The 26342-nt window shown below is 36.8% G+C and overlaps 2 protein-coding genes across 2 annotated transcripts in view; both read left to right on the forward strand.

Annotated features, from left to right (window-relative positions):
* Ddx1 (ATP-dependent RNA helicase Ddx1) lies at positions 1–12126 on the forward strand. Its single transcript, XM_022066138.2, has 14 exons — positions 1–202; positions 1167–1218; positions 2325–2506; positions 2620–2819; positions 4274–4516; positions 5541–5717; positions 6568–6705; positions 7830–8069; positions 8220–8406; positions 9244–9384; positions 9767–9937; positions 10595–10812; positions 11094–11214; positions 11572–12126. Exons 1-14 carry the CDS (start codon positions 187–189, stop codon positions 11697–11699), a joined length of 2214 nt encoding a protein of 737 aa, XP_021921830.1. The 5' UTR covers positions 1–186; the 3' UTR covers positions 11700–12126.
* Positions 12127–13627: 1501 nt separating this feature from the next.
* Rhp (GTP-Rho-binding protein rhophilin) overlaps positions 13628–26342 on the forward strand; it is a 104038-nt gene continuing 91323 nt past the window's right edge. Inside the window, exon 1 of the mRNA XM_022066179.2 lies at positions 13628–13915. Within this exon, the coding sequence (XP_021921871.2) occupies positions 13805–13915 (111 nt within the window). The 5' untranslated portion in view covers positions 13628–13804. The remainder of the gene's footprint in view (positions 13916–26342) is intronic.

Raw genomic sequence — 26342 nt, forward strand, 5'->3', positions numbered from 1 at the left:
CCCGATATTACATACACTTGTCTGTGAGTTATCTATGGTGGTAACGTAATATAGTTAATGCACGTGTTATTGGTGTCCGTGTTTTGTTGTACTGTGTTGGATGCCGTGAAGATCGGAAAAGTTTTGCTTGAAATTTAATATCCTGTTTTTCATAGTGATCATTGTTTATTTCCACGCTTCATCAAGATGACAGCCTTTGAAGGTAATTGTCCGTCTGATGTCTGTAAAGTCTGTGAGCACCATATTTGACTTTGATTTGAAGATATGTTAAATAGAGTAATTGAAAAAAGTTATAGTCGTATCAGAATACATTTTGATTCAAAAATTGTGGCCACTAAATACCTTCATTGTGCTAACTGTAAATTATTTATTCATTTATTTTTGTATATGCACTTATTTTAACATGCCGGTATAACCTACAACGGTGGAAGACACATTATTGCATGAAAAGTTTTGGGGAAGAAGGGAGCTTTATAAAAAAAAATCGTAAATTTAAGCATAATTCTGCGTGGTTGAAATACTATTTGATTTTTTTTAATTTTGTGGAGATTAGCGAGGATGTTTATTTAGATTTCAGTTTCCCACAGCAGTGAGTATCAATATTGCTGTCTTTTGGATTATTGCACCGTATAGTGTGGTAGAAGAAGTTTACAGACGTTTTAGAGGTGCTTCCTTCCTCCATCAGCACTTGTAAAACGTCAGTAAATTTCTACCAGACTTATTAGCGCAACAACCCAGAAGACAGCCATCTTTTATATTGATTTAGGCCAAATGGTTTCAGTACTTTAAATTTGTGTTTTAAATCTTAAATTTTTCCGATCATTTTCCTAGAAAGTACAATTTAGGTGATACAAGTTCTTGTTTTTTCCATTTGATTTTGAGTCCTGATAGCCTGAAGAACATTCATATTGATATCACTTGGTTGGTCTTGACAAGAGTATTTCTAACATAAGTAGATGATTTTGTATATTATCATAGAGGTCTGTGTCTGATTCAGTTGTTGTAACTAGCAGAGTTATCATTCACCTAACTGCTTAGGAGTTTATTCTGGTTGAAAGTAATTGTAGTTTTTCATATGCAATGGAAGGTTGGATGGATTGATTTTATTATTGATGTTGATTGTAAATAATGGAGTTTTGGTTCAACCAAAAACTGTTTATTTTCAGAAATGGGAGTTTTGCCAGAAATAGGCAAAGCAGTTGAGGAAATGGATTGGATGTAAGTATGTCATGTAAGATTCTGTGGTGCTTTCAATTTTTATAAACCATATTTTACTCTGTTACAGGTTGTTCCATTTAAAATTTGACTGTGATTTTAACAGTATTTGTGAACTTTGGTGACAAGTTTCCTTTTTTTTATTATGCTGAACAGCTTTATAGGATGTCTACCATCTTCTCAGGGACACAGACATTTCATGTGCCCTTAAAGTTTGTTACCATTCTGTATATTGTTGTCTTAGTCAGTAATTTCTTGTAAGAATACAAATTGATAAATGCTTCATGAACAGTGAAAGCAGCAGATGATTTTGATGCAAATTAATGTTTGAGAGTAGACACACATTCTGCTTGTGAATACACAATTTTTGCACCTCCACAACTTTTATGCAACTGACTTGGGGAGTGGTTTAGCAACAAGGGTGACCTTGACCCAAGTATCACATGGGGTTGGACATGCTTCTTATTTTGTTTTTATACCACAGTATGTGGTTGTTTTTGGGGTTGCATTTTAAATGGTCCATCCTGTAATTTATTATATCCAAAGCTTCAGGTGGGTGGGTTTCTGATATCTCCAGGGGGTGGTCTGGTATTGTCTTCCCTAGTCTCTGCTGATCATAGATAAGTCTGGAATACATATCTGAGGTGGGAACACTCATAGGGCAAATACCATTACATCCAATGGTCAGTAGGGTGAATGTAAGGATGATGATCAGCACAGGAAACTACAGCCCTTTCACTGTAAAGAATGGAGCAGTTCTGTTATGTGGCAAAGCGTTCTTATTCATTATGGACAGAACTGTTTTGCTGAGTATACAGGTATCAATTTTTGCTTCCAGGAAGTACATATAAAATTGGAAAGGGGAGGGGGGAGTGAGCAGAATGAAGTCATAAATGACTTAAGCACAAATTCAGTTTTAAAGATAAAGAAAAAATAGTACTGAGATAAAATAATGCATTTTATCTGAATTCTGGCAGGTGGGCTGATACACAGTTGGTTGACATATTTTTTAATCAACAAGAGTGAAGTGTGTAATATTTTATGACCTATTTTAAGTTTAAACATTTTCAGTTTACTTTTTCTCCAACTGTTTTATCTGTAATATTTAGGCTTCCAACAGATGTCCAGGCAGAAGCCATCCCTCTCATTTTGGGTGGTGGAGATGTCTTGATGGCAGCAGAGACTGGTAGTGGAAAAACTGGAGCTTTCTGCCTTCCAATTATTCAAATTGTGTGGGAAACATTAAAGGACTTAGAAGCTGGGAAAGGAAGTAAAATCATTGTACAGATCTGTAAGTGTTAAATGAAGAAATTCCGAATTTTTAGTGGTACTTAAAACATACCAAATTAAGAACATGTATTATGTCTGTATTTCATGCAAATTGACTGTGGTCTTTCATTTTAGCTCCACATTGGACTTTAAGCTTCTTTGATCGAGGTACAGCATTAGCTGTTACACCAGATGGATTGCGCTGTCAGTCACGGGAACAAAAGGAGTGGCATGGCTGTCGTGCCACAAAAGGGGTTCAAGGAAAGGGGAAGTATTATTATGAGGCCATTGTTACAGATGAAGGACTTTGCCGAGTTGGTTGGTCAACACAACAGGTGGGATAGCACACAGTTAACGACATACAAATATCATTGTCTGTTGTGGATTAAATTCCACTTCATACTTCTAGGAAACTAAGTCATGGTATAATAGCAGTTATATTTCATGTATAACGAAACTGTTTAACTGCTCTATAGCAGATATTGTAATTGCGTCATATTGTGATTCGTATATTAAAATATATATTAAAAGTTACAGTCACACACAATTATAATAATAAAATAATATTAAAAGATTTAAAACATCATTTAAATACACTGCTAGTTTCGGCTACATTCAGCCATCGACGGGTGTATGCTGTATAAACCTATCACCATTTTACTGATTTATAACGTTATTCATATTTCACTGTCTTCATTCTTGATGGTGTTCTTGTTTTTTACCATTGCTTGTTTTGTTGCACTATCATTAGTCATTTCTGGGTTTACATTTTGTACTTTGTGTTGGCATCATTTTTGTGACCAAGAAGTAATATCACACTCGTAGTAAGTGAACGGAGAAGACTGGACTGCACAGGATTGGGGCTGGCTCTATAGCACTCATTCTACAGATGAACGGCACATCCATTCTCAGTAACCTTGGCCCAAATTGTAGCAAATGATCTGGACATCTAGTATTAATAAGGACCAAAAATATAGCCAGGTACCAGCACAGTACTTGGACTTGTGTTTAAACATTTATGGGCACATTCAAGAACATAATTTAAATATGTTGAGCAAGTAGGTACTTTCTCATGTAGAGAAGAAAAATTAGAAGTTATAGGTTCAAATTACACATAGGCAGGCCTGCACAAATCTCAGGTGCTAGGTCATTATGGCACCTAAAATTGTCATTATAACCCCAAGGATTTTCTACGTATTATTTTGATGGTTTTTATTTTTGCATATTGTTATGTAACATTAACATGAAGATGGATCTTAGGAAGGTGGGTTGTGAGGATGGCAAATGGATTGAGTTGGCTCAGGATCGTGGCGAGTTGCGGGTTTTGGTGTTGCCAATGTTGAACCTGCGGGTTCTGCTACCAGGGAGTTAGTTAGTTATGTAACATTGTGAAATTTGTGTAGTGTAGTTCCAGTTGCAGTGTGTGGGTGGAAACTTTTGCTTTGGTGATCAAATGTATATAAATATTATTTCCATTTCTGATGCATGTATTCTGGCTCCTAGTTTCTGGAAGTGGCTCCTAAATTTATAGGAAATGTGTGCAGCCCTGCTCATAGGTATATCTTATACTTAAGAGTTGTTTCAACTGTGTTGCATTGTTTTAGCAGTGGTAAATATTAACTGTTTGCAATGAAGATAGAGCATATTGAATTTGGGAAGGGTATAACAACATTTAGTTCAGCATATTTTATGGCCTTTCTTCCCCCCCCCGTTATATGTCAGTTTTCTTTTGAGTATTCTTGTGTTGATTGGCATTACACTATATAGCACAGTTTAATTCAATTATTAGGCAAGTCTTGACCTTGGGACAGACCGGTTTGGATTTGGCTTTGGAGGAACAGGCAAGAAATCAAACAATAAACAGTTTGATAACTATGGAGAAGCATTTGGTATGCATGATGTGATTGGCTGTTACTTGGACTTGGGTTCTGGAGAGATTAAATTTTCCAAGAATGGTGTTGATTTGGGGGAAGCATTCACCATACCACAACAGCTTAAGTCGTCTGCTTTCTTTCCAGCTGTTGTTCTTAAGGTAAGTGAGACCATATTATTTTTATGAACCTATTTCTGAATTTACGTATTGCTTCAAATGTAGACGTAAACATAAAAAAGTATGCATCAAACCTCAATAAAGTATTTAAATTTGTTACTTACATAAAAATGTATAATAACAAGCAAAAGTAAAATAGTTTTAGAGGAACAGACATTCTTTATTGAGAACCGTGTTTAAGAGTTGTGAGGCTGAATATCTACTGTAACTGAAATGTTTCACTTTTCCTCAATTTTTTAAGGAGACTAGCTGCCAAGTAGGCCAAAACCACTACTTCAAGATACTACATACATTTCTTTGATAATAAAATATGATCATTATGTTCCAGAACAGTTATTTGTAAGGAAATGAAGCAGAAAGTAGAAATATTAAGCAGGTGATGTAGGTGGCAGGCAACTAATCCTGATGTCACCCCCCCTTCCCCTCTCTGATAATACGTTGCCATTATATTTGTCTTGAGAAACTAATCATTTTGTACATATGTGTTAATTGAACAAATCAGATTTTTTAATGACAGATATTAAGTAGAAGATGTATGTTTTTAAATTCTGTATGAAAGTTGAGATGACAGCAAATGGAATACTGAAAGTGCTAAAAACTGCATTTAGGATTCAACTGTCGGCCACTTGATATTAGGTTCATGGTGGTCAGGCTTTCAAGAAAGATTAAGTTGGGTGCTCTTGTTAATTGATGTTGCTGTCATTCAAGTTCATGTGATATATGTAAAGACTGGATAATGACAATTCCTCACTTCATAAATTTCTTGATTATGCATATTAATTTGCATGTAATATTTGGGAACAAATTTAACTGAAGTATAATTAACATTTAATACCTTTTCAAGACATATATGTTTATGTCACTTTTGCCCTGCTTGCATTTGAAAAAGCCGTATATGGAGTCTTGTGGACACTTGTGTCCTGAGTCCATGCTGCACTTAACATTTGATTCTAAGTTTGTATTGACATGGCAGCAACATTAATTGGATTTGTGTTGTGCTCCTCAGAATGCTGAAATGTCATTCAATTTTGGTGCCCAACCTTTTAAATATGTTCCTGAGTCTGGTTGTATTGCGTTGTGTGAGACATCAAAGGAAAACTTGAAGCAGAATGATGTAGGAAGTGGAGGTGCTACATCACAGAGCAAATCTGTCAAAAATGCTCCACAGGCTATCATAATTGAGGTAAGCTTTAGCATCAGCAAACAAGAGGAAATATTTATTTACTTTATCATAGTTCACTTCTCTAGTTAACACCTTAAATCTAGTTCCTTGTAACAGTTTTATTATTCATGAAATTAGCTAGTGTTGGCAGTTGAGAATTACCAATCTGTGTTGCTATTATATTTATCCACTACTGCAGACAGGTAGTTTCTGCAGCATTTTATCATTTGTTTGTCCTTTAATTCATTTTTCACTGTTGGTTGAAAAAAGTGTCGGTTTCATAGTATAAGATATCCTGAAAAGATGATAATGTGAGAAGGAGGGAAATTCAGGTACATGAGCATTCTTGTTCTTTTGTAAGTAAGTTGCTCTTATAGTATGTGCCTTTTTTGTCACTGATTTAATGCATTCTCTTAGACCACTTTTTATGTGAGAACCTGTTTTGAGGACAAATTAAATCTTTCACACATTTTTCTTAATTTTTTTTGTATCTTTGCTTATTCCTTTTTATTTGTATTGGAGGTTTTCTCATGGGATAAAACTGATGGAGTGTGAAGCTGACTACTTTCTCATATCTATTGCTGAGGTTAAGAAAGCATGTTTTATGTCTATTTGTTTTATTAGTTTTATTTTTTGTTAATTGGCTTTTTCACAAGGTTCATTTCTTGGTGCTTAAGATACAGGGACAACATTATTTTTATGTTTAGGTTTATGGAGACAAATATGTGAACATTGTGTTGAAGAAGATTGGACAGACCAGTTTTTTTCTTGTATGTTTTTGGTTCTTTGTTTTGGTAATTGTTGTAATTCTTGTGACGTTACTTTCATTTTGTTATGTGTATACAAACTATAATTTATCATTCTTGTCTAGCCTTCTCGTGAGCTTGCTGAACAAACTTACAACCAGATTGTAAAATTCAAGAAACATCTAGAGAATCCTTCAGTAAGGGAGTTATTAGTCATTGGTGGAGTAAATGTCAAGGATCAGATATCTGCACTTAATGCTGGGGTAAGTTACTATGTTATTTTCTTGTCAGAAAGTTATGGAGAAACATTGTCTCATTTGTTAAGGGTAGTTATTATTTTTTAGACATTACTGGGGTAGTAAATATGATAGGAAAGGGATGGTTTCATTTTATGAAACTTATATTTGTGGGGTACAGGATATAAATGATTACTGAGAATTTGGTTTTATTCATATGATAATTATACATTGTTCCACTTAAGTTCTCATAATTATGAGAGTTGAAGTTGGAAAATTACCAGAGAACAAAGCAGGTATTACAGCTTTTGTGAAAAAAGTTGCCTGAGCATTCACCAGTACCAAACATTGTTCATTTTTGTCTTTGTTTGTACATTTGATTTTATTACGCATTTACCCTTGTACACTTGCAGACATAAGCATATGATGCTTTTCTTTTTTGTCATATGTGTCTGGCACCATGTAATAGTTTAATGACATTAAGAAAATTCTTGAACAAAATTATATATGTATTGTGAGCACTCAAGTGCTGTTTTGATTTATCATAAATTGCAAGAAATCAGTTACAGTAAAGAAACATGCGAGTCAAAATGAATGAATGCTTTTACCATTATACGTAACCCATTGATTTGTGAGGTTTCATATTTTTTATCATACCTAAAGAGTAGTTTTTCTGGAAAGGATATGTATGGAAGGAAGCAGTTTTGGCCTAATTTAAGCCGCTATCCTGGCATTTGCTTGTAGGGACTCTAGAAAACCATAAAAAACTCGGGATTGTCATTCTCCAGGCTGACATTTGAACCCTTATCTTCAGCATATGAAGTAGGAATGCTAACCAGATAACTGAAATGTTCAGTCAGTTCTAAATAGATAATAGTTCACACCCTTCTTAATATTAAATCTCTAGTTTTTCCTATGCACTGGAATGTCTGCATTCAATATCAGTTTTTCAAAATTTCTCAAATTAGTTTCACCAAGTAACACATGACCAATTCTAAAACAAAGCACAGTGTAAGTATATGAGCATCCTGACTGAAACAAAGTCGGAGTATGCATGTACATGCTTATTAATGCATGCCTATTAAGAGAAGTTTTGTTACAGAATGGATGTCAAATTTGTTGGTCTGTTGAAAATTTGTATTTATTTTCAGGTGGACATTGTTGTTGGTACTCCAGGAAGAATGGAAGACTTGATTTCTGCTGGACACCTCTCTCTCACTCAGTGTCGTTTCTTTGTACTTGATGAAGCTGATGGACTGCTGAAGCAGGGATACACAGATCTGATTGATCGACTGCACAGGCAAATACCCAAGATCACATCTGATGGGCGACGCCTTCAAATGATAGTTTGTTCAGCAACACTTCATGCATTCGAAGTTAAGAAGATGGCTGTAAGTTTGCGTGGCACAACAGCTTTAAACACAGCCATCTTCATACTTGCTGTTGAGACAACCTGAAATCTCACGCAATATATAGACTGTCCTTTTCAGTTAACAATTACAAATTTTGAGTGAAGGGAACTATTACGTTGTGTTTTACAGGAGCGGTTGATGCATTTTCCTACGTGGGTTGATTTGAAGGGTGAAGATGCTGTACCTGAAACAGTACATCATGTTGTGGTAATGGTAGACCCTCAGAAGGATACAAGCTGGCAAAGCCTACGAAAACATGTTCAGACAGATGGTGTTCATGCCAAAGATAATGTTCGTCCTGGAAACAATACTGCAGGTGAACAACATGTACAGTAGTGCACAGTGCCTTACAGAGTTTGTAAAACATGAAATAATAAATTCAGTAATAATTTTGAATTTGTAAGATAAATTTATAACTATAATATGAATAGGAACGTACACATATACATGTTGAATTATAGTTTAACACTGCTAGATGCGTTGAGTAATTAATCCAAATTCTTGTTCCCCAAAATTCTTGAAGATTGCTGTCTTCTGGGTTATTGTGCCGTGTGATCTGGTAGATTTCCAGACTACACAGCGCAACAACCCAGAAGACAGCACTCTTCAGACTCACCACTTTGAAAACCTCAAATCCTACTTAAAATGCTTGCTTACATTTTTTGGGAGATTTTCTGTTATTTATCTGTGTTGGAGAGGAAGATTGTCCTTGCTAAGAATTTGAGACCTATGATAGGTAACAAATTCATTAGCCAGGATGGTCCAGCTGAACAAGAAAGATTGAGCTCATGTTGAACAGCATTTTGTAACAGGAATTCTTCATAAAGTTTTTTTCAGAATCTGTTTTTACAAAATTTCCAGGAATATATAAATTCTCTTCTGTTTAGTAGGCATGTGATTAACAGACACTATCTTTCATACAGAATATGAGTGACACTTATGTTAACAGTAATTAAAAATTTAAATATTATGAAATGTAATCTTCTAATATTGGACTTCAAAATAATTTGATTTACAAAATATAAGTTACTGATCGTATGAAAGTCCTGCAGATTATTGATGACAGAGGCTTCCATTAATTTATCCATTATGAAATAAAAACTTGTGATTCATTATCTGCGGAAGGAGTGCCAACTGATATTAATGTTTCCAGAGACTCTATCAGAAGCAGTGAAGATGCTCAAAGGTGAATATTGTGTTCGTGCTATCAATGAACATAAGATGGATCGTGCAATAATTTTCTGTCGTACCAAATTGGACTGTGACAACTTGGAGAAGTATCTCAATCAAATAGGTGAGTGGTAATGATAATTGTGCATGTTTTTGAGTTTATGAAGGTGACTGAGGAGACATAACATGTCACATGCCCTAATATCTCGCAGGATGACGATGATATGATGAGGGTATAATGAGATTAATCTTTTGTTATTACAGTAGACACAAAACAAATTGATATTCCACACAGTCCCTCTTGACTCTTGGTGTGACTGAAATTATGTTAAAGTATTTAAAAAAATTTATGTACCATTAGTTCAGATTGTAATTCATAAGTACTGAAATATTTTTGGTTCAGTTGCTGCCATTGACAGACTGGTAGGTTCCCATTCATTGTCTAATGAATCAAATCAAGGCACTTCGATGATTGCCCATAACTAAGTATCACAGTTTAATTCAAGGTGGAGGTTCTCATAGTCGCAACAACCTATACTCCTGCATTTGTCTTCATGGAGATCGCAAGCCAGCTGAGCGTAAAGCAAACCTTGAAAGGTTTAAGAAGGAGGAAGCCAAATTTCTAATCTGCACAGATGTGGCTGCTAGAGGACTGGATATTAGAGGTCTTCCTTTCAGTAAGTGTATTGAATTTCCTTACACAATTTAAAGTGTTTGACTGTTGGCACAGAACATTTCTGTCCTGTGCAGAAACTGTTTGGGTGTTGCTGGTGTAACTATACTTCATAGATGGAAATGAGTCAGAGAAATGTAAGTGTTGTGGACTGTGTACTGACATTTTTGTGAAAGGGGTAAATATTTCTAATTTCTAGGCTTTCTATATATATATATATAGAAAGCCTAGAAATTGTGTTTTATTTAACACCACTGTAGCACAGACTGTTTAGTGTCAAGTTATGGGATGTTAATGTAAATGAATTGGAACAGACATGAAGGAATCAGTCACCTAATTTAAGGCATGGCATGTATAATTGAAATTTGTAAGATGAAAGACTCGATACCATCATCTGACCTACAAAGGAAATTATGAAAATTATATCATGGTGTAAAAGTTACATGGCTGCAGTTGGTTTCAACTCATCTGTCAAATGGAGACAAATCATAAATGTAATATGAAAAGGGTGAGCTAGACCCACTTAAAAAGTCTGCTATGTATCATGATCTTTGGGGCTGCCTAAGACTTTGATAGCATGTGATGATACTTTGTTTTAGTCTGGTAAAACCACAAAGTTTGTACTTTGTATATCATTGCAGTGTTTTGCTCTACATTCTAGTGATCAACATCACTTTGCCTGATGAGAAATCAAATTACGTGCATCGAATTGGTCGTGTTGGGCGAGCAGAAAGGATGGGTCTGGCTATTTCGCTAGTATCCAGTGTGCCAGAAAAGGTCTGGTACCATGGAGAGTGGTGTTCTTCTAGGGGTCGTAATTGCTGGAACACCAGGCTCACAGATGAAGGTGGATGCTGTATTTGGTTCAATGAACCTAGAGTAAGTATTTCTGGACATCCACTGACAATATACAGTAAGGTACTGTTTTTCAAGTTGAATAATGCACAGGGATTGTACTGTAAGTGAAATGAAATATTTATCATGTGAAGTACATCACTTGTAAGACTTCTTTAGAGATATTGAAATTTCTTCATTGTAGCTGGTAATACGTTTATATTCATGTGTGCTGTTCTTTATACTGCTTACAGGCTCAGTAATTGGCTTGTGGCATGTTAAATCTGATTTGTGCTCTGTACTTAACCTTTGGTGTTTATTTAAAGTTTCTGGCTGAAATAGAGGACCATCTTAATGTTACAATCCAGCAAGTAGAACCTGATGTCAAAGTACCAGTAGACGATTTTGATGGGAAAGTGACTTACGGACAGAAGCGTGCACAGGCAGGTAGGTTTATTTGCATACATAGACCTGTGATTCTGAAGTACAGCCTCTGGCTGTTTTTATGAAAACTGCAGGATCAATAGTAACAACATTTAAGGGTTCTCTGATTTTCTTTGTATCTTGGGATTTTGCTTTGATCCAGAATAAATTTGGTTCTGGATGTTTTTTCCTTGTACAGTAATTTTAATTTGTTAATATTTTGTAACATTTACATTAAAATTATATTTAATACAGCTTGTTAACATAATTTCGTTATTGATTATGACTATGACAAATTCAACGTGTGTTTATTTATTAATTTTAGTAAGTACTTCGGGCACAGGGATGGCATACTAAAGTGTAAATATTTACTTGTTCAAGGTTCAGGCTATGAAAACCATGTGGCACAAATGGCACCAGCTGTTCAGGAATTGTCAGAACTGGAAAGCAAAGCTCAGTTATTATACCTAAAGCGCCACTTTGGTAAGCAGACACGTAATAGAAACTGAATAATCAGCAGGTTTGTTGAATTGCTTATGTTTTGGAATGGAATTTCAAAAGTTGAATTTTCTTCACATTGAACTTATTTGGTACTGCACTGTGAAATTGTGAACTTCAGTCATATGATGACAAAATGGAGGTAGCTGCAAATTAAACTTAGCGCACCTGTTGAACAGGACAGTCATATGTTTATCGTTAATTAAATGTGGCATTCAGAATGAAACATCTTATTTAGTTATTTAATTTTATTCCTCACCTATTTTGGTGTATGTGCAGAATAATTTGAATTGAGATTAAAGTAAGCTAAGTAAAATATCCAAGAGTACATGGTTTAAAAAGCAGCACATACACATGTATTTGTTCAGTGAAATGAACTTGATGTAAAATATTTGTATTTTACAATTACGAAATAAAGTAGAATTGAAAGTTGTGTAATTAAGAGTAATATTCTCTAAGATCAGTATGTTAAGAGTAGTTTCAGTTTCTTATTCTTTTTCCTAAGACATTTCCAGTTTGTATGGGTTGTCTGACAATAAAGCCTGGGCATCTGTATCTCACTTCCCACAGCTCCTTTTCAGTTTCTTCTCGTGTTCTTCCCTTTTCCTGTGGTGCATTTGTCCTTACCAGATTGACGTGATTAATTTTAGTCTCCCTTTTTGTAATGTCTCTCTTATTTTCATTTTTAGGATCTCACATAATTTGTGTTTGAAACATGGTTATACCATCTTATTCTGTTTGTTAATTTGCCTTCCAAGTTGTCTGTCTTTACATTTTTTTTAATTTTCTCACTTTTGAATATCTCCGTGTTATATTTTTCCTCCTATACTTATTAAGAATGCCATCGTGGCTGCTGTTCAGCCTGCTAATGTTATGTTTAAGTTTCTGCAACATTATGTTAATGCTGTGTGAGTGGACTGTGCCTTTTGATTTTCTGAGGTTGCTAGAACTAAGTAGACAGCTGTTACTGATAATGTACATCTGTACACCATTTAATAAGGTATTTATGATTCACACTATTATGTTAAAATGGATGCAAGTAGCCACACAAAAAAATGTTTCCATTAGCCCTTTAAAGTGAAAGCTCATCTAAATAATATTTAAGAATCCAGTCTGTACTACAAAGAAGTTATGTAAGTTATTCTATGAGAAGTGAATCAAATTCAAGGAACAGTTTTCTAAATTATCAAGTGGTTAAGTTCAGCAACCCTGCACACAGTGCTCATGCATATCATAATTTTTTCCTTAATGATTGTCCAGTAGAGTAAGAAACTGACTTATAATGATCAACCTAAGTATAAATGATGCAGATATAATAACGCATTCTGTTTGATCTTTCAACACACTGTTTAAATTTGTAATCAATTTTTTCATTTCTTACATGAGGTATGTAAGAAGAGAAAGTGGGACCCAATGTGTCACATGAAGAAATTTTGGAACACATTAACACTTATGCCATCTGTTAACAGTCAAAATGTGTTAAATCAATTAAATTAAATTTTATCTGGTGATGCCTCTGATGGAATACCTATCACTGATGCCACATGTGGTGGTTTTTTGCACTATTGTACATTTAAAATTTCAACAATAAAGGAGTAATATGTATATATATAGTAGATCCATGTAATCTAAAAAAAAAATTCTTTTCAGAGCATCTATTGTGCCGTGAGTTTGTTTTTAGGTTAAATGCTGTAGGGGCAGTTGGTGGACAGTAAGATGGAAGGTTTGAATTAAAGTCGGGCATTACATTATGGGCATTTCAGTTTGGAGTGCGATGAAACAAAATTAAGGTCATTGGATTGAAATGTACCGATTGCAAACGCGTTATAATTAAAACAGTTTCACTACTTGTTCCAGTATGTGGTAAACGTTATGGGTAGACTTTTCACGGACAATGCGCATGAGCAGCAGTAGCCGCCTCTGTTGACGATAGGTAGAACTCCGAAGCGTCGTGTTGTTTTGTTTCTAGCTTGAGGCCGTACCTGTTCTCGGCACGAGTGTACACTATTAAGAAGTAAGATAGGCGTTTCTTTGATTCGTAGTGAATGTGTCTAGTTAGTGTAAAGTGTGTGAGTTTTGTACTTCCGTATTATTTTTACGAAACTTTTACGATGAGATGAGACACGAGGTTAACAATGTTCCAGCAATGAATACGCCCGACAAATTGACACCTACGAAGAATAAAGATGATTTGAAAATAACGAAGGAAAACTTCGCCATAATTAGGGTAAGTCCTGAAGAGAGATTAATTTTTACGTAATTAGAGAACTTTCTAAATTGAAATGTACTACTCAGCAGTAGTTATAATATTTGCTGTATTTCTTAATTTGTGATGTTTACCGGTCCACTACTCACAATGCATGTGTTCATGCCATCTGCTAGACTAATGATACTACTGACCCAGAGTGTGCAATGGGGGAATAACAGGATAACGGCCACCGAATTCCCGTCGCTCTACTCGCCACACCCCCATTAGAAGTCACTAATATTTAGAGTCGAATGAAGCTAGTTCTGCAGTTTTATAATACAAACGGTAGTGTTGAGTTATTTGGGCTGACAATTAACACAATTTAATGTACCTTCACAACATTTAATTGATGAAGACTATTTATTAACTTACAAAACGTTTTGTGGTTTAGCTGGCCCGTTCATAATATCTTAAGTAACGTGTTTTGTATAGTTAGATGATATTAGTGGTTTGCCACAAAACTAGTTGGAACATATCTTTTCATTTGGAGTGTAGATGCATGTTATGTTCAGCCTATATCGTGGTCGTTCTTAGCCGCGTACTTCATGTTTCTTGAAAACAACTAAGAAACACCGATTTTACACTTGATCGGAATTTAACACCCTTAATTAATATTTGTGAAAATTTGTCTCTCAATGATAATGATAGTCAGATCACAAGTTGACTGTTCTTGCCATTTCTAACCTCTTAGTATTGCCATTGCTTAACGTTTCCATAATTCCCGCATGAATCATCTTTATGAAGATTCTAACGTTAGGAATTTGCCCACTTTCCTCATTTTAATTTTATAAGGAAAAAAATAATCATAGTCCGCTCCCGTGTCTGCCTCTGTGTTTTTTTCCTTTTTGGCTTTTATTGATGCTTTATGAAGAAACGACGCGACTGTTACAAAATTAAATAATTGTCAGTTTCTATTGCGTGGGAATTTCAGTGTTCGTGTGTGTCTGTGGGCTGTGGTTACTATGAGATAAACCCCGTAGCAAAGCCAGCTATTTCTAACCACTAATTTTGCTGTTACATTTGAATTATTACTGGTACTTGAAGAACAAACAAGAACATTGGAAGTTCTAAATTCGTCTGTGATCATCTTGTGTATCTATATAATGATTTTATGACTGACTGCTCATCACGTCCGATTTTCTTTGCTTATATGAATGTAATTTCATCATGCATTGAGGTTCTTCATGCGCTTTGTCTTACTTCCATGACTGCCCCGTACTTCGTGATATAGACTCTTTACAGCATAAGCGGTATATGATACACTTCTAACTCAGCTGCCAGTTACCTGTACTTTAGGCTTATAACCTTGGGCTTTTTTGCGCACTCACTGTTAAACAGATGTGCCTGTATATCAGGTCTGGCCATCGTTACTTCTAGACTTTTGTACAGACGGTAAGTGATGAATGGGAAATTACGGGTTAAGTACGATAATGAAGTTCTGTAGGTGGGAGAATGCTGATATTTGTATTCAGGGTTCACTGTCGCTGTAATCCCACCATTACAGCAAATAAAAATAGGAAGGTATTACTCCAGTTTGAGTATATTTTCCAAGTTAAATAGATTCCATTCATCGTCACGGCGTTCCTGCAGGTTGTCGACGGAGAAGGCCTCCAGATATGGAGGGCAGTTGCGAATATATTGAATAAGTAGTCACAGACAGCTGACAAGGGGTGGTCCTTCTCCTGGGAGGCCCAAGAATCCCTCACCGTAAACAACTAGCATATTACAAAATGCTACACAGGACCTCAGACATGGACGAGTACTTTGGAGAAAGCTAAACTACGGAAAATTGACCTGACGTTTGGAACTTGAAATGTCTAGAGTCTCTATAGGCCAGGTTTTTTGAAAAACGATAGCAAGAAAATTAGGAAACTGTAGTTAGGTTACGTGGGAGTGCAGGAAGTCGGAAGGGACAAGGGTGGCACTGAACCAGTAGACAATTTTGTATTTTTGTACGGATGTGGACATGCTAATCAAAACTTGTGCATACTTTCTCATACGTAAGGGAATCATGTCAGTGTTTAAGAAAATATTTTTTGTTGGTCACAGCATAATAAGAAGACGTTGGCTTGATGATGATGATGTTATTCTGAATCTGCCTTCTCATCTGAGGATAAATGTGATGATGCGAAGGACAGCTTATATTTGCTCAACTCCCTAGTTTTACATGAAAATTTTGTTGCGAGATTTCAATCTGAATCAAAATGCCTGTACGCACGTAAGATAACGCAGATAAACGAGAAACTACGTCAGTGCTCCGAGTGGGTTTCGAACCAATTATCCCAATGTGCGAGTAGCCCTTCAGCCATGTTCTTCCCATACGTTGCAACACAATGACGTAACAACCCCGAAGACCACATTTAAAAACTGAATTGTTAAAGTTTTCATTCACTTAGATGTTATACAGATTTCGTCAAAAGGATGTTTATCATTACTTGTATACGACATGGTTGAATCTGACGAAGAATGAGTTAAATACGACGTAAAACGAGAACTATTTTGCACAGAGCAGGAAATAAGAAAGCGTGCTCTTATTTCGGACAGGTAGAAAGAGTGCTGCTACTGGGAAAGTACAGACAATTCACACAAGTCTTGACAATGGCGTAAAATCCGTGTAAGGATGTGATTTTTGTTTAATGGCCTGATGAAATACCGAAGTAGGCCAACACAGGCAGTAAATCGTAGGTTTCGTACCATTCGATTAAAAATAGTGCGTGTGTTGGGGAGTTTATATAACGTCGCTGTATCTATTGAAGAACATTGAACGAGATGAGAGAATGACCACATGTCCTGAAGGGGACATTTTTATGGCCTCTTTCAAGGTATTATCCTGGCATTTACATAGATTGGATGAGGAAAACCACGAGAAACCTCAGCTTGGTAACTGATGCTCTGGCTAAACATGAACTGTGTACCCTTCGATTACAAATCACAATCGTTTATGCAACTAGGTTGGTTATTGTTTGTGTCAAACGATATCGTTGACAACCAGAGACATGCTGCAGTCCGATACGCCACTCATGCTCTAAGGTGAATGCATATACTGTATCATTAGGAACCTGCGTTGGATGTCACGTGCCGTGGCGTACCTCTATAATCTTGTGAACTTAGTTGTGGGGTTTCAGGTATCACGTGTTGTTGAGAAGCCATTCCATAGCACGATGGCAGCAATTTCCAGTCTACCATGTAAACCCAAAGCAAATTTGGTCCAGTTCACTGTGGCTTTCCTTGAATATGATACTTGTGGGCGATTGTGCAAGAACTTGGGGCTAATCCGCGGCCAATGCCGTAACATTTTCTCACATGGTCATCGGAGGTAATTGATTCTTCCATTATTTCGGACATGGCTTTTAATAAGTATGACTTTTTTGGTTGAGTATCGAAAATGCATAAACATTAAATTTGCCCAGGCACGACAAATTGGAAAATAATATTAATGTGGTTTTAAAAAATATGGTAGGAGGGTTCGGATTGAATTTAGGTGACTGAAGATTGGGTCTGGTGTGGGATTTTTTTAGAACATGACGAACTTTCGGGCTGCACAAAAGTGGGGTATGGCTGTGGATTTGTACTTTAGAGGCAGCCTGTTCGAATCTCAGCGGAAGTGCCGGGTGTCCTAACTGAAGTTTCCTCATGGTTTTTCTCAGTCTCCAAGTAAGTTCCTCGAGACGCCACGTCTGCCGCAATCTTCTAGGATGTTGCGCCGCATAATCCGGTAAAAATTAACCGACGTTTCAGGGGTACTTACGTTCTGCATCATCAGGGAGATGAAAACTGCCGTCGTGAGAACCTGGGTATTGAAAAGAAAATTTTGTGCGCTCCTTGGGGTTCCATAGAAGATGGGAGATGTCTTGTCTAGCTGAGCGACTAGCTTCATAAGGACTCCATGAAAATAGTTTATTCGTAAAGTTAGTTTTTAAGTTCAAGGATGGTATTTGGATGCACTGCATGGTGAGAACATAGCAATGGAATATATATTCAGCATCCATGAACTCGGCAGTTAGGTGAGTGGCCACAGACGAGGCAGATGAACGCCGAGTGGTCTGCCGACCCACTTGTCTGTTGATGAGCAGGTCAGGCGGGCTGCGTGCAGCGCGTATGGAGAGTGAGAGGTTCTTCACCAAGCCAGACCCCGAGCCTGTGCTGCCTATATAACATTATGGAGAAAGTTTCTCTGATGTTGGGGATGACCTTACAAAAACAACATTCTTTCTTTATCTCGCATACCGTTCGAAATTGTCAGTGCGTATCTTCTTGAACACTTGCCACAGACTGATTCCCCTGCAACTTAATTTCGGCTGTGCAACCTCGGTAGCATTAAAAGCATAGTGAATTTTCAATTCAATTCAATTCAGTTAATTTATTTAAGTGCTTGACAACAGCCAGGTAAGGCCAATAACAGTCAAGCACTGTACAACATTACAGGATGAAATATAATACAATGATTACATTCATTTCAATAATAATAAAAGTAAAACATTACAAATACAAAAACAAACAATGAAACTAAATATAAAAATGTATCATATTAGTAATAATAATAATTAAATTCAATTCCTTTATTGAGTGATGAATCAAAAGAAAATGGGCTAATTAATATGCCTAAGTAATATAATAATTCAATTCATTAAGTATATGATTTTACGTGTTAATTTAGAATATCATAAGATTAACATTATTAACATTTTTTATTTATTACTTCGTATCTTCCACTCATTAATTTGTAAAGTTAACCTGATGGTGTTATAAAATTTAAAAATATATTTACTTTTCTCTTAATTTCAACTTTTGACTTTTTTCTACTTTTTGCTTTCTAACACTTAATTTGTTAACGTTTTGAAACGATCTATTACAATAAGTAGTGGTCTTGTATTATATTTAGCATCATACGCACTTCTAGAGCAGTTTCTTTGCCAGCCTGTCCGAGATAAGAACAAACATTAAACGAGATCGTGTCTTGATGTAGGGTATCACTAGGTCCTAGCATTGTGCCAGAGTCTCGTTGTGCGATATGGTCCGGCGAGCAAGTGATTTTATGGAATCCCATACAAAATTGTCATTACGGAAGTCTGTTACGACATGCTGAGGTTCACGTCAGGTGAGCAGGTGCGTCGCGTGTCGACTTACCAATACGTTACTTTAATAACAGTAGAAAACAAATTCATTTGCGGCCATGTTTAAAAATTATTTATAGAGTATTGGTTTGAGAAAGCTAACGTTTATTTTGGTTGTAAAATTACAGAAACCTAATGTTGATTTAATTTGTAAAAGGCGCAGAAAGTTAATGCTGATTGCAGCTGTAAAAGGTGCAAGATGTAAACGTTCCTGCCCCTAATTGTATGTTGTGCTGCTTTTGGTATGAAGGAATATAAGTAATTGTCCACGAATGAGTTGGTGACGTTTATTTCTGATCTAGTTCAGGGCAACACATGTATATCTCAAGGTCTCATCTACACGTTCTTTAGAGAAGGATATTTGTTAATTCATAAAAAATGTAGAATGGTTGAAGGAAAGAAATCATAGTTCATTGGTGCTTTCCTCACTTGGAGACGCTCACCGAAATGAATTCTGTTTTAGGTAAGTTCATTAATTTCTTCGCGGCTTATTGCGGGCTGTTGTGAACACGGTAATGCACTTTCGGGTTACGTAAAAGAGGACATTTTTTGACTAGAGAAGCAAATATTAGCTTATTAAGAAGGGATCTACTGTATGAAGTTACGAAGATGGCTGTCTTCTGGGTTGTAGCGCCATGTAGTCTGGTAGAAGTTTACCGACGTTTCAGAGGTCCTTTCTGCCGCATCAAGGTTGTGACTCATCTTTGTAGTCACCGCCGTGACAACCTCAAATCCTATAATGCATTAGTTTTGGTTTTATTAGTTGCTGTTTATTTAACGACGTCGTTAGTAACTCTGACTATACTGCATAGTGTCGGGACAGTGAAATTGCACACGGTATCTATGTGTTGAACTTAAAGTAATTTTGAATAATTTTCACACAATTCGTGCGTTCTACATGCCCCGCCCATACCATCTTTATTTATTGTACAGGTCTAATAATGTATGACAAAGAGTGAAAATTACGGAGCTCGTCATTCTGTGATTGTATTTTAGCATTTTTCCTGAACGTATTAAGGAACTGAACACACGGTGGGAACTTTACAGCTTGAACTGTTACTAAGTTGTTATAACTTTGAGCATAACCTTGATATTAGATATGACGGAAATTCTTGGAATAAAAATTAGTTTGTCATAAGGTCCTTCGTTAACCTTGACTATCTTAATGACGTCAACACTTTAATAATATTCTTTCATAGATGCTGACATCATTGGGAGTATCCTGAATAATGCAGAACTTCTATCATCCAATCTATTACTATGCAGCATTTTGGGGCACACAAAACAATAATTGTTTTTTTATGGACGGAGTATAAAGAAGGGGTTTGAGAATGGTAAGATGATATCTGCTGAATTCGATTTAAGACGAGTACTTCTTTAATGTTTCGAGCTCTCTTTTTTTTTTAACCGCCATGTTTTCGTCAGCTTACGGACACTCCGGGAAGTCCGGGGGAAGACTGAGCTAGTGTTAGGTTCATAGGTTATTTTAACGATTCTCTGCCGGCTGCAAACTTTATTATTGTGTTGGAAAGGTTTGTGGAGGAAATAGTGCTGTCGACGCAGGAGGTAGGCTTGCTGCCCTAGCATTCGTCCGGAGGATGAGGAAAACCACGATAGAAACTGACTTGAACCGAGCATCTTCTTCATTCAAGTCAGGCACTTTATTGTTACACCATTTTTCACAATAACGCTCTGAGGAAGAAACAATAACAGGGGAGGTATGATGGTATCACCAAACGACGGACATGAGAACGAATTTATGTTATATCTCTGTAATTGTACTAAATGTAACAACTTGGAGGCCTGTATTTAACTTAATCTGTTCAGATAGGCGCAATTATGAGACGGATTATAGCTATGTTCACAGATAAGAAAGATGTAGAACATAATTGCTTTTAAGTGGAAAGATGATTAATATGAATCAATATACACTACTTGACGTCACTGAATTAATTAGATTTAGTGACGTCATACAGTTATTGTTCAGAAGAATATCTTGAGTAGTATTAACCAACTAACCTACTTTTCGTTGGGCGAGGAACTTGCCCTTGTTTTCTCAGTGGATTCCACCTGCAAACTTAAGTACTGCACTGTTTTTATATCTTTACGGATTAGGCAGTAATTTGATTTGTTCCAACTCCATTTATTTGCTCGGACCATTTGTTCTTTCTCTTTCTTCATGGTTTGTAATTTCGTGCCAATTTAGAGACTACAAAATCACGTCTTATGAACAAGAGCATCTTAAGAGTACAGCCTGATACTGATACAGACCTAAGGGTGCACAAGGAACCGCATCAGAGATATAAAAGTTTGTTAATAAATAATTTGAAAATGTAGCAGTCTTCAAAAATTTGGTAGCGACAAACCAAAACTGCGTTCACCAGGAATTTAAGAACAGAGTGAAATTCGGGGAATGTTTGCCATCACGCAGTTCATAATCTTTTGTCTCCCCGTCTGCTGTCTGAAACCGCGAAGATTAAAATATACAACTATATGCATATTTTACCGGTTGTTTTGTATGGGTGTGTGACATGCGTTAGGGGAAGACCACAGTTTGAGGGTTCAGAACAGGATGCGGAGGAGAATATTTATATCAAAGAGGGGTAGAGTGACAGAAGGCTGAAGAAAACCGTGAAATGAGGATCTCCACACTTCGTTCTCTTCAACAGATATTATTAGGATGATCAAATCAAGGATAATGCGATGGGCTGGACATGTAGCGCGCATTGGGGGGGGGGGGAAGATGAGAAATTAAAGTATTTTTGTTGGAAAGCCTGGAGGAAGATACCAGTGGGAAAACCTGCCGATGAAAGGGTAGTGTTAAAGTTGATATTAGGAAAATGAGGTTTAGTGGTGAGGATTGAATTTGTTTACCCGAGTATATGAACTGTGACGGGTTCTTGTGAACACGGCAATAAACATTCGGTTTCCATAAAATGCAAAGAATTTCTTGACTAGCTGAGGATATTGCTAACTTATTAAGAAAGACTCTGTTCCATGCAGGTAGTTACAGTGTATTCCTCTGTCTTTCCCACAAAGATAACTCACAGACATTATTTTATATTGCATTTCGTATTTTTTTTGCCTCTTTAATCAAATGCATACAGAGTATTGTTGTTATTAATTTACCTTCGATGCATATGGCATTCTTGCTTCATATCCTGGAAGTATTGGGCTGGAAACTCGTCCCTCGTCGAGATCTGTATATTTTTTGAGGGGTGTCGTCATAGTTTTCCCTTAGTCATCTCAGAGAGATTAAGTATTTGAAAATAGGCCACTATCCTTACCTCCCATGTCTTTTCAAATCGACACACTAATTTATAAATCCCCCGGTCATTTACCCAGTGCATTTCAAAAAGCTCTACATACTAAGCGGCTAATCGAGCTTAGATGTGTACTATGTTCGTGGGAACTGGAACTGTTCAACCTAAGGATCAGACTATATTTGAAACTTCGGGACTAATTACAGACGGTTGTATCTAATCAGTACCAACAAATTACTTTCAGTATATCTGAAGACAGACCTTGTAATTCAACGTTAGCGTACCACTCACATACAAACTTTCTCATCCTCCTGAAGGTTCAACCTTTGTTGAGCGGAACAGAAGTGGGACGCGGCTCAATTCCACATGGCCTTTGAAGCATTTTAAAATTGTGTTTAGGTTCACAAGTAAAATTTGAGATTAACTAATTAACCTTGTAATTAAATTGCTGAAGACTTAATCGTTGCCTTCTTTCGGAGAAATGTACTTCATCCATCTTAAGCCCTGAAGATGGTGACATTATGCATCTCCAAAAGGTTTTATCTATCTACCTAAACCCACACGGCGGTTAAGTTGACGATGGTTTTCCGGGTTCTGCAGGCTTCAGAGTGAATTTTTCCTCAACATGTAACAGGTAGAATGGCAGATTGTAAAACGCAAGCCAGTGTTGATGGCAGTGTGGAGAGACAATGTGTTTATTTGAAACGTTGGTATCTACCTGTACAGGATTTGAGGTTTTCACGGCGGTGAGTCTGAAGATGGTTGTCTTCTGGTTTGTTGTGCCGTGTAGTTTGGTAGAAGGCAGGAAGAACTTCTGAAACGTTGGTAAACTTATACCAGACTACACGGCGCAACAACCCAGCAGACAGCCATCTTTAGTATCTACCTGTTTGTGTGCAAGACCAAGATCATCTTCAGAGCCGTGAGAACCTCAAATCTTACAGGATCGTAGACATTAGCAGGATTCAAATATAAGAACTATTGGATCTTTAGTATTGACCTGCAGGTCTATTACCAGATAGTCGGAAAATAGGTAGGCATTCGTTAATGGTAGGCGTACGAAGTGCGTTACAAATTAAAACATAGATTTGGTGCGAAATCAGTTGGCAGAACAAAGTCGAAAGATGGAATTACTTACACGCATGGAAACATGTCGTTGCTAATTTAAACGGCCTTCAGGTCTGCGATAACATTACGTGTTAAAACCTTAGCATATTCTTCGTATTTCACAATATGGCGTGCTCTGTGCACATACATTACGTCATTATTTCAATAGGAAATTCCTTACACGCGTACGTATGTATATGCAATGGAAATTCTGTACTCCCCTCTCCTTTACAGCAATCTGAGACGCAGAATGTAGGTTATTATCGCCGATGCCCGAATGCATGTAGCCAAGAAGGACGAAGGAAAATTATGCTGTAGGAGAAGTTGATTACTCCTTAAATAAATTCTGTTGCGAAGCCTAAGGAGGCTTACATTTGGGAAGCTGTTGAAGGCCTTGAAATTACGGCGGATCACATATTAAAAGCGTTTAGAGGAGTATTTTAGTGAGATTTTAAGATCTCGCAGCGGCGAGTATGAAGATGGCTGTCTTCTGGGTTGTAGTCTGGTAGAAGTTTGCCGACGTTTCGGAGATGCTTGCTGCCTCCATCCTCAGGGCGAATCGGCCTGAAGTGTCGGTTAACTTATACTGAACTGTACTGCAAAACATCCCAAAAGACAGCCATCTTCTGGGATCGAGCGATGAGAAAGTATCTGAATATATCGATTGTAGTTTTCCTGGTAGTGGCTCCGTGGACCACGTGGCGTTACAGCCCAGAAGACAGTCAGATGAGGCAGTCCTTTAATGTAGGATACGTTTAGTTTCGTTCACAAACAAGTTCACGGTCCTGTCGCTGTACGTTATACTTTGTACTGTTTTCTGCCAGACGGACACCAAATACTCCGTAATAAAGCATTGTCTGTTTTTGGATGGTGGAGTGGCTTACTGGGATATGGCTGTTATATATCAGTTCTGTAGTAAAGTTTCCCTTGTTTATAAGGTTCTATTCACGATAGCGTTTCGTGTGTTTGAATAAATGTCGGCCGTCTGGGTGGGGCGTGACAGCTATGTTTGTATTGTGTATATATCACAGCCCAGTTGAGCGTGCAACTCTGGGCGTATTTTTTTTCTTACAAATGGAGTTGCTCAACTTTTCGTTTTACAGGTCTTTACAGACTATCGGTACTCAGTTTCCAGTTATTAACTTTGGAAATTATTTCAATATTACTGAAGAAAGTTTTATTAACTCTTGAATTTTATTGACATTTTTTTTACTCTGCATTCAGTTTAGTGAAAGTGAACTTATTTGTATCTGCGGAATTATTTCAAACATTGAAATTTTAAAGTTACAGAAAACTTACGGTCCGGACATATGCTGTATGCATGGTGTTGTCCACTGCAAATATTCTTGTGTGATGGTAATCTTACGCTCTTAAGAATGATTACAAACACAGACTAATGCCATTTTAACATTTGGGTTAGGTTAGGTTCTGTACGCTTCAACCAACATTCGTGGAGAAAGTGGCCAGAGGTGAAGTGATCGTCTTTAGCAGCGAACTAATAGTCCATCGACAAGAAGCTGTTAGAGCACAGTGAGAAAGTCAAAATAAATTATGTTTGCCTTCAATCTCGTATCTTCAGAATAAAAAAAAAGATTCCATTCTCTTTCATATGAAACGAGTTTTACATCAGATAAAAAACCAGCTCTTGAGTTTCTGTGCAATTTAAAAGTCGCATGTCGTACAGAAAGTCAGTGTCTCCCACTACTCCTAGACCCACTCAGAACGCGCTCCATCTCGAATGAGTTAGTGCCATCTGGGACTATAATTTTTTCTCATCTGACTTAACGTAATTTCACGATTACTTATGAATTTAGCTTTGTAGTCTTCAGTACTTCTTCCTTGTATGAACATTTTACGTTGCCAATTGTTCATTGGTTGAGGTATATTTGATATACACGACATTTTGGTATTTGACTCCACACTCATTTTAAGATAAATTATTGCCATTAAACAGAAATTGGTTTTATCTTGAGGTAAATTTCCTACGGTTGGAATCGAACCCGTGATCTTTTTTTACATCAGGCTAGACGTGTGCTGGCTGTGTATGTAATTACTTGCCACAATCTGTATTTTCATGTATGATTGAAAGTTATTTGCTATTTTAGGTCCTTCGTTGATGTAGAATGTACTACTTATCAGATACAGACTGCAAATTATTTACAGAAATTGTGGTTCGAAAGCCTACAAGGATGATATAACTCTGAATACCTAGGTGTAGATGAGAGAATATTGGGTGAGACTCTTGGACGGGACTGTACCAATATACGATATGACGACACACACACACACATATATGTAATAGGAAAACCTATTATTATCCATGACTGCCCAAGTTCTCAGTAATAATTCTATTTTACAAGTGTTGCTATCATTAGGCAGCTTTTAGAAATGAATATAAAGGAGATAATTTTACGAAAGGGATGAAATAAAGGCAGAAAAGGGGTAAGGGATGAAGATACGAAAGCAGTCGTTCCCCGTTGAATTTAAACGGGCCTTCTCTGCTAGTTGCAGTGAAATGAGGAATATTACAATAATACGCTATTCGAATAACTTAACAAAAGACGGCCAGGCTGCTGGCAAGCGAATTGTGCATTGGTGTGTCTGCTCCGACGTGGTTTGATTGTTCACCAGTCGTAATGAATTATAATACTTTACAGACCAATTCTGGAAGTCGATTCAGGAGTTTGTTTGGTATTTATATGTTTAATTTTTTGTGATTGATCGAATAAGCTGATCCATCAGCGTCGCCTTTGACTTTTACTCAGGACAATTTGTTCAAATCTCACCCGGAGCACTGGAGTTACTGATATTTTCGTGGTTTTCCTCATTCCTTCCCCGAAACATTTTGGATGGTATCTTGAAACAACCCACACTATTACATGAGTTGCATTCTTTATAAAATTTGGCACACATAACCGTCTT

The sequence above is a fragment of the Zootermopsis nevadensis genome, unplaced genomic scaffold (genome assembly GCF_977971745.1).
Source record: "Zootermopsis nevadensis isolate Lab colony 2312 unplaced genomic scaffold, Znev_1.0 Znev_ptg000004l, whole genome shotgun sequence".
NCBI classification, from domain to species: Eukaryota; Metazoa; Arthropoda; class Insecta; order Blattodea; family Termopsidae; genus Zootermopsis; species Zootermopsis nevadensis.

Excerpts from the sequence above, each read along its gene's own strand:
- Ddx1 (XM_022066138.2), top strand. Across the intron at positions 5,718-6,567 it reads CACAGGCTATCATAATTGAG|CCTTCTCGTGAGCTTGCTGA; the intron begins GTAAGCTTTAGC and ends ATTCTTGTCTAG. Across the intron at positions 9,938-10,594 it reads TATTAGAGGTCTTCCTTTCA|TGATCAACATCACTTTGCCT; the intron begins GTAAGTGTATTG and ends TCTACATTCTAG.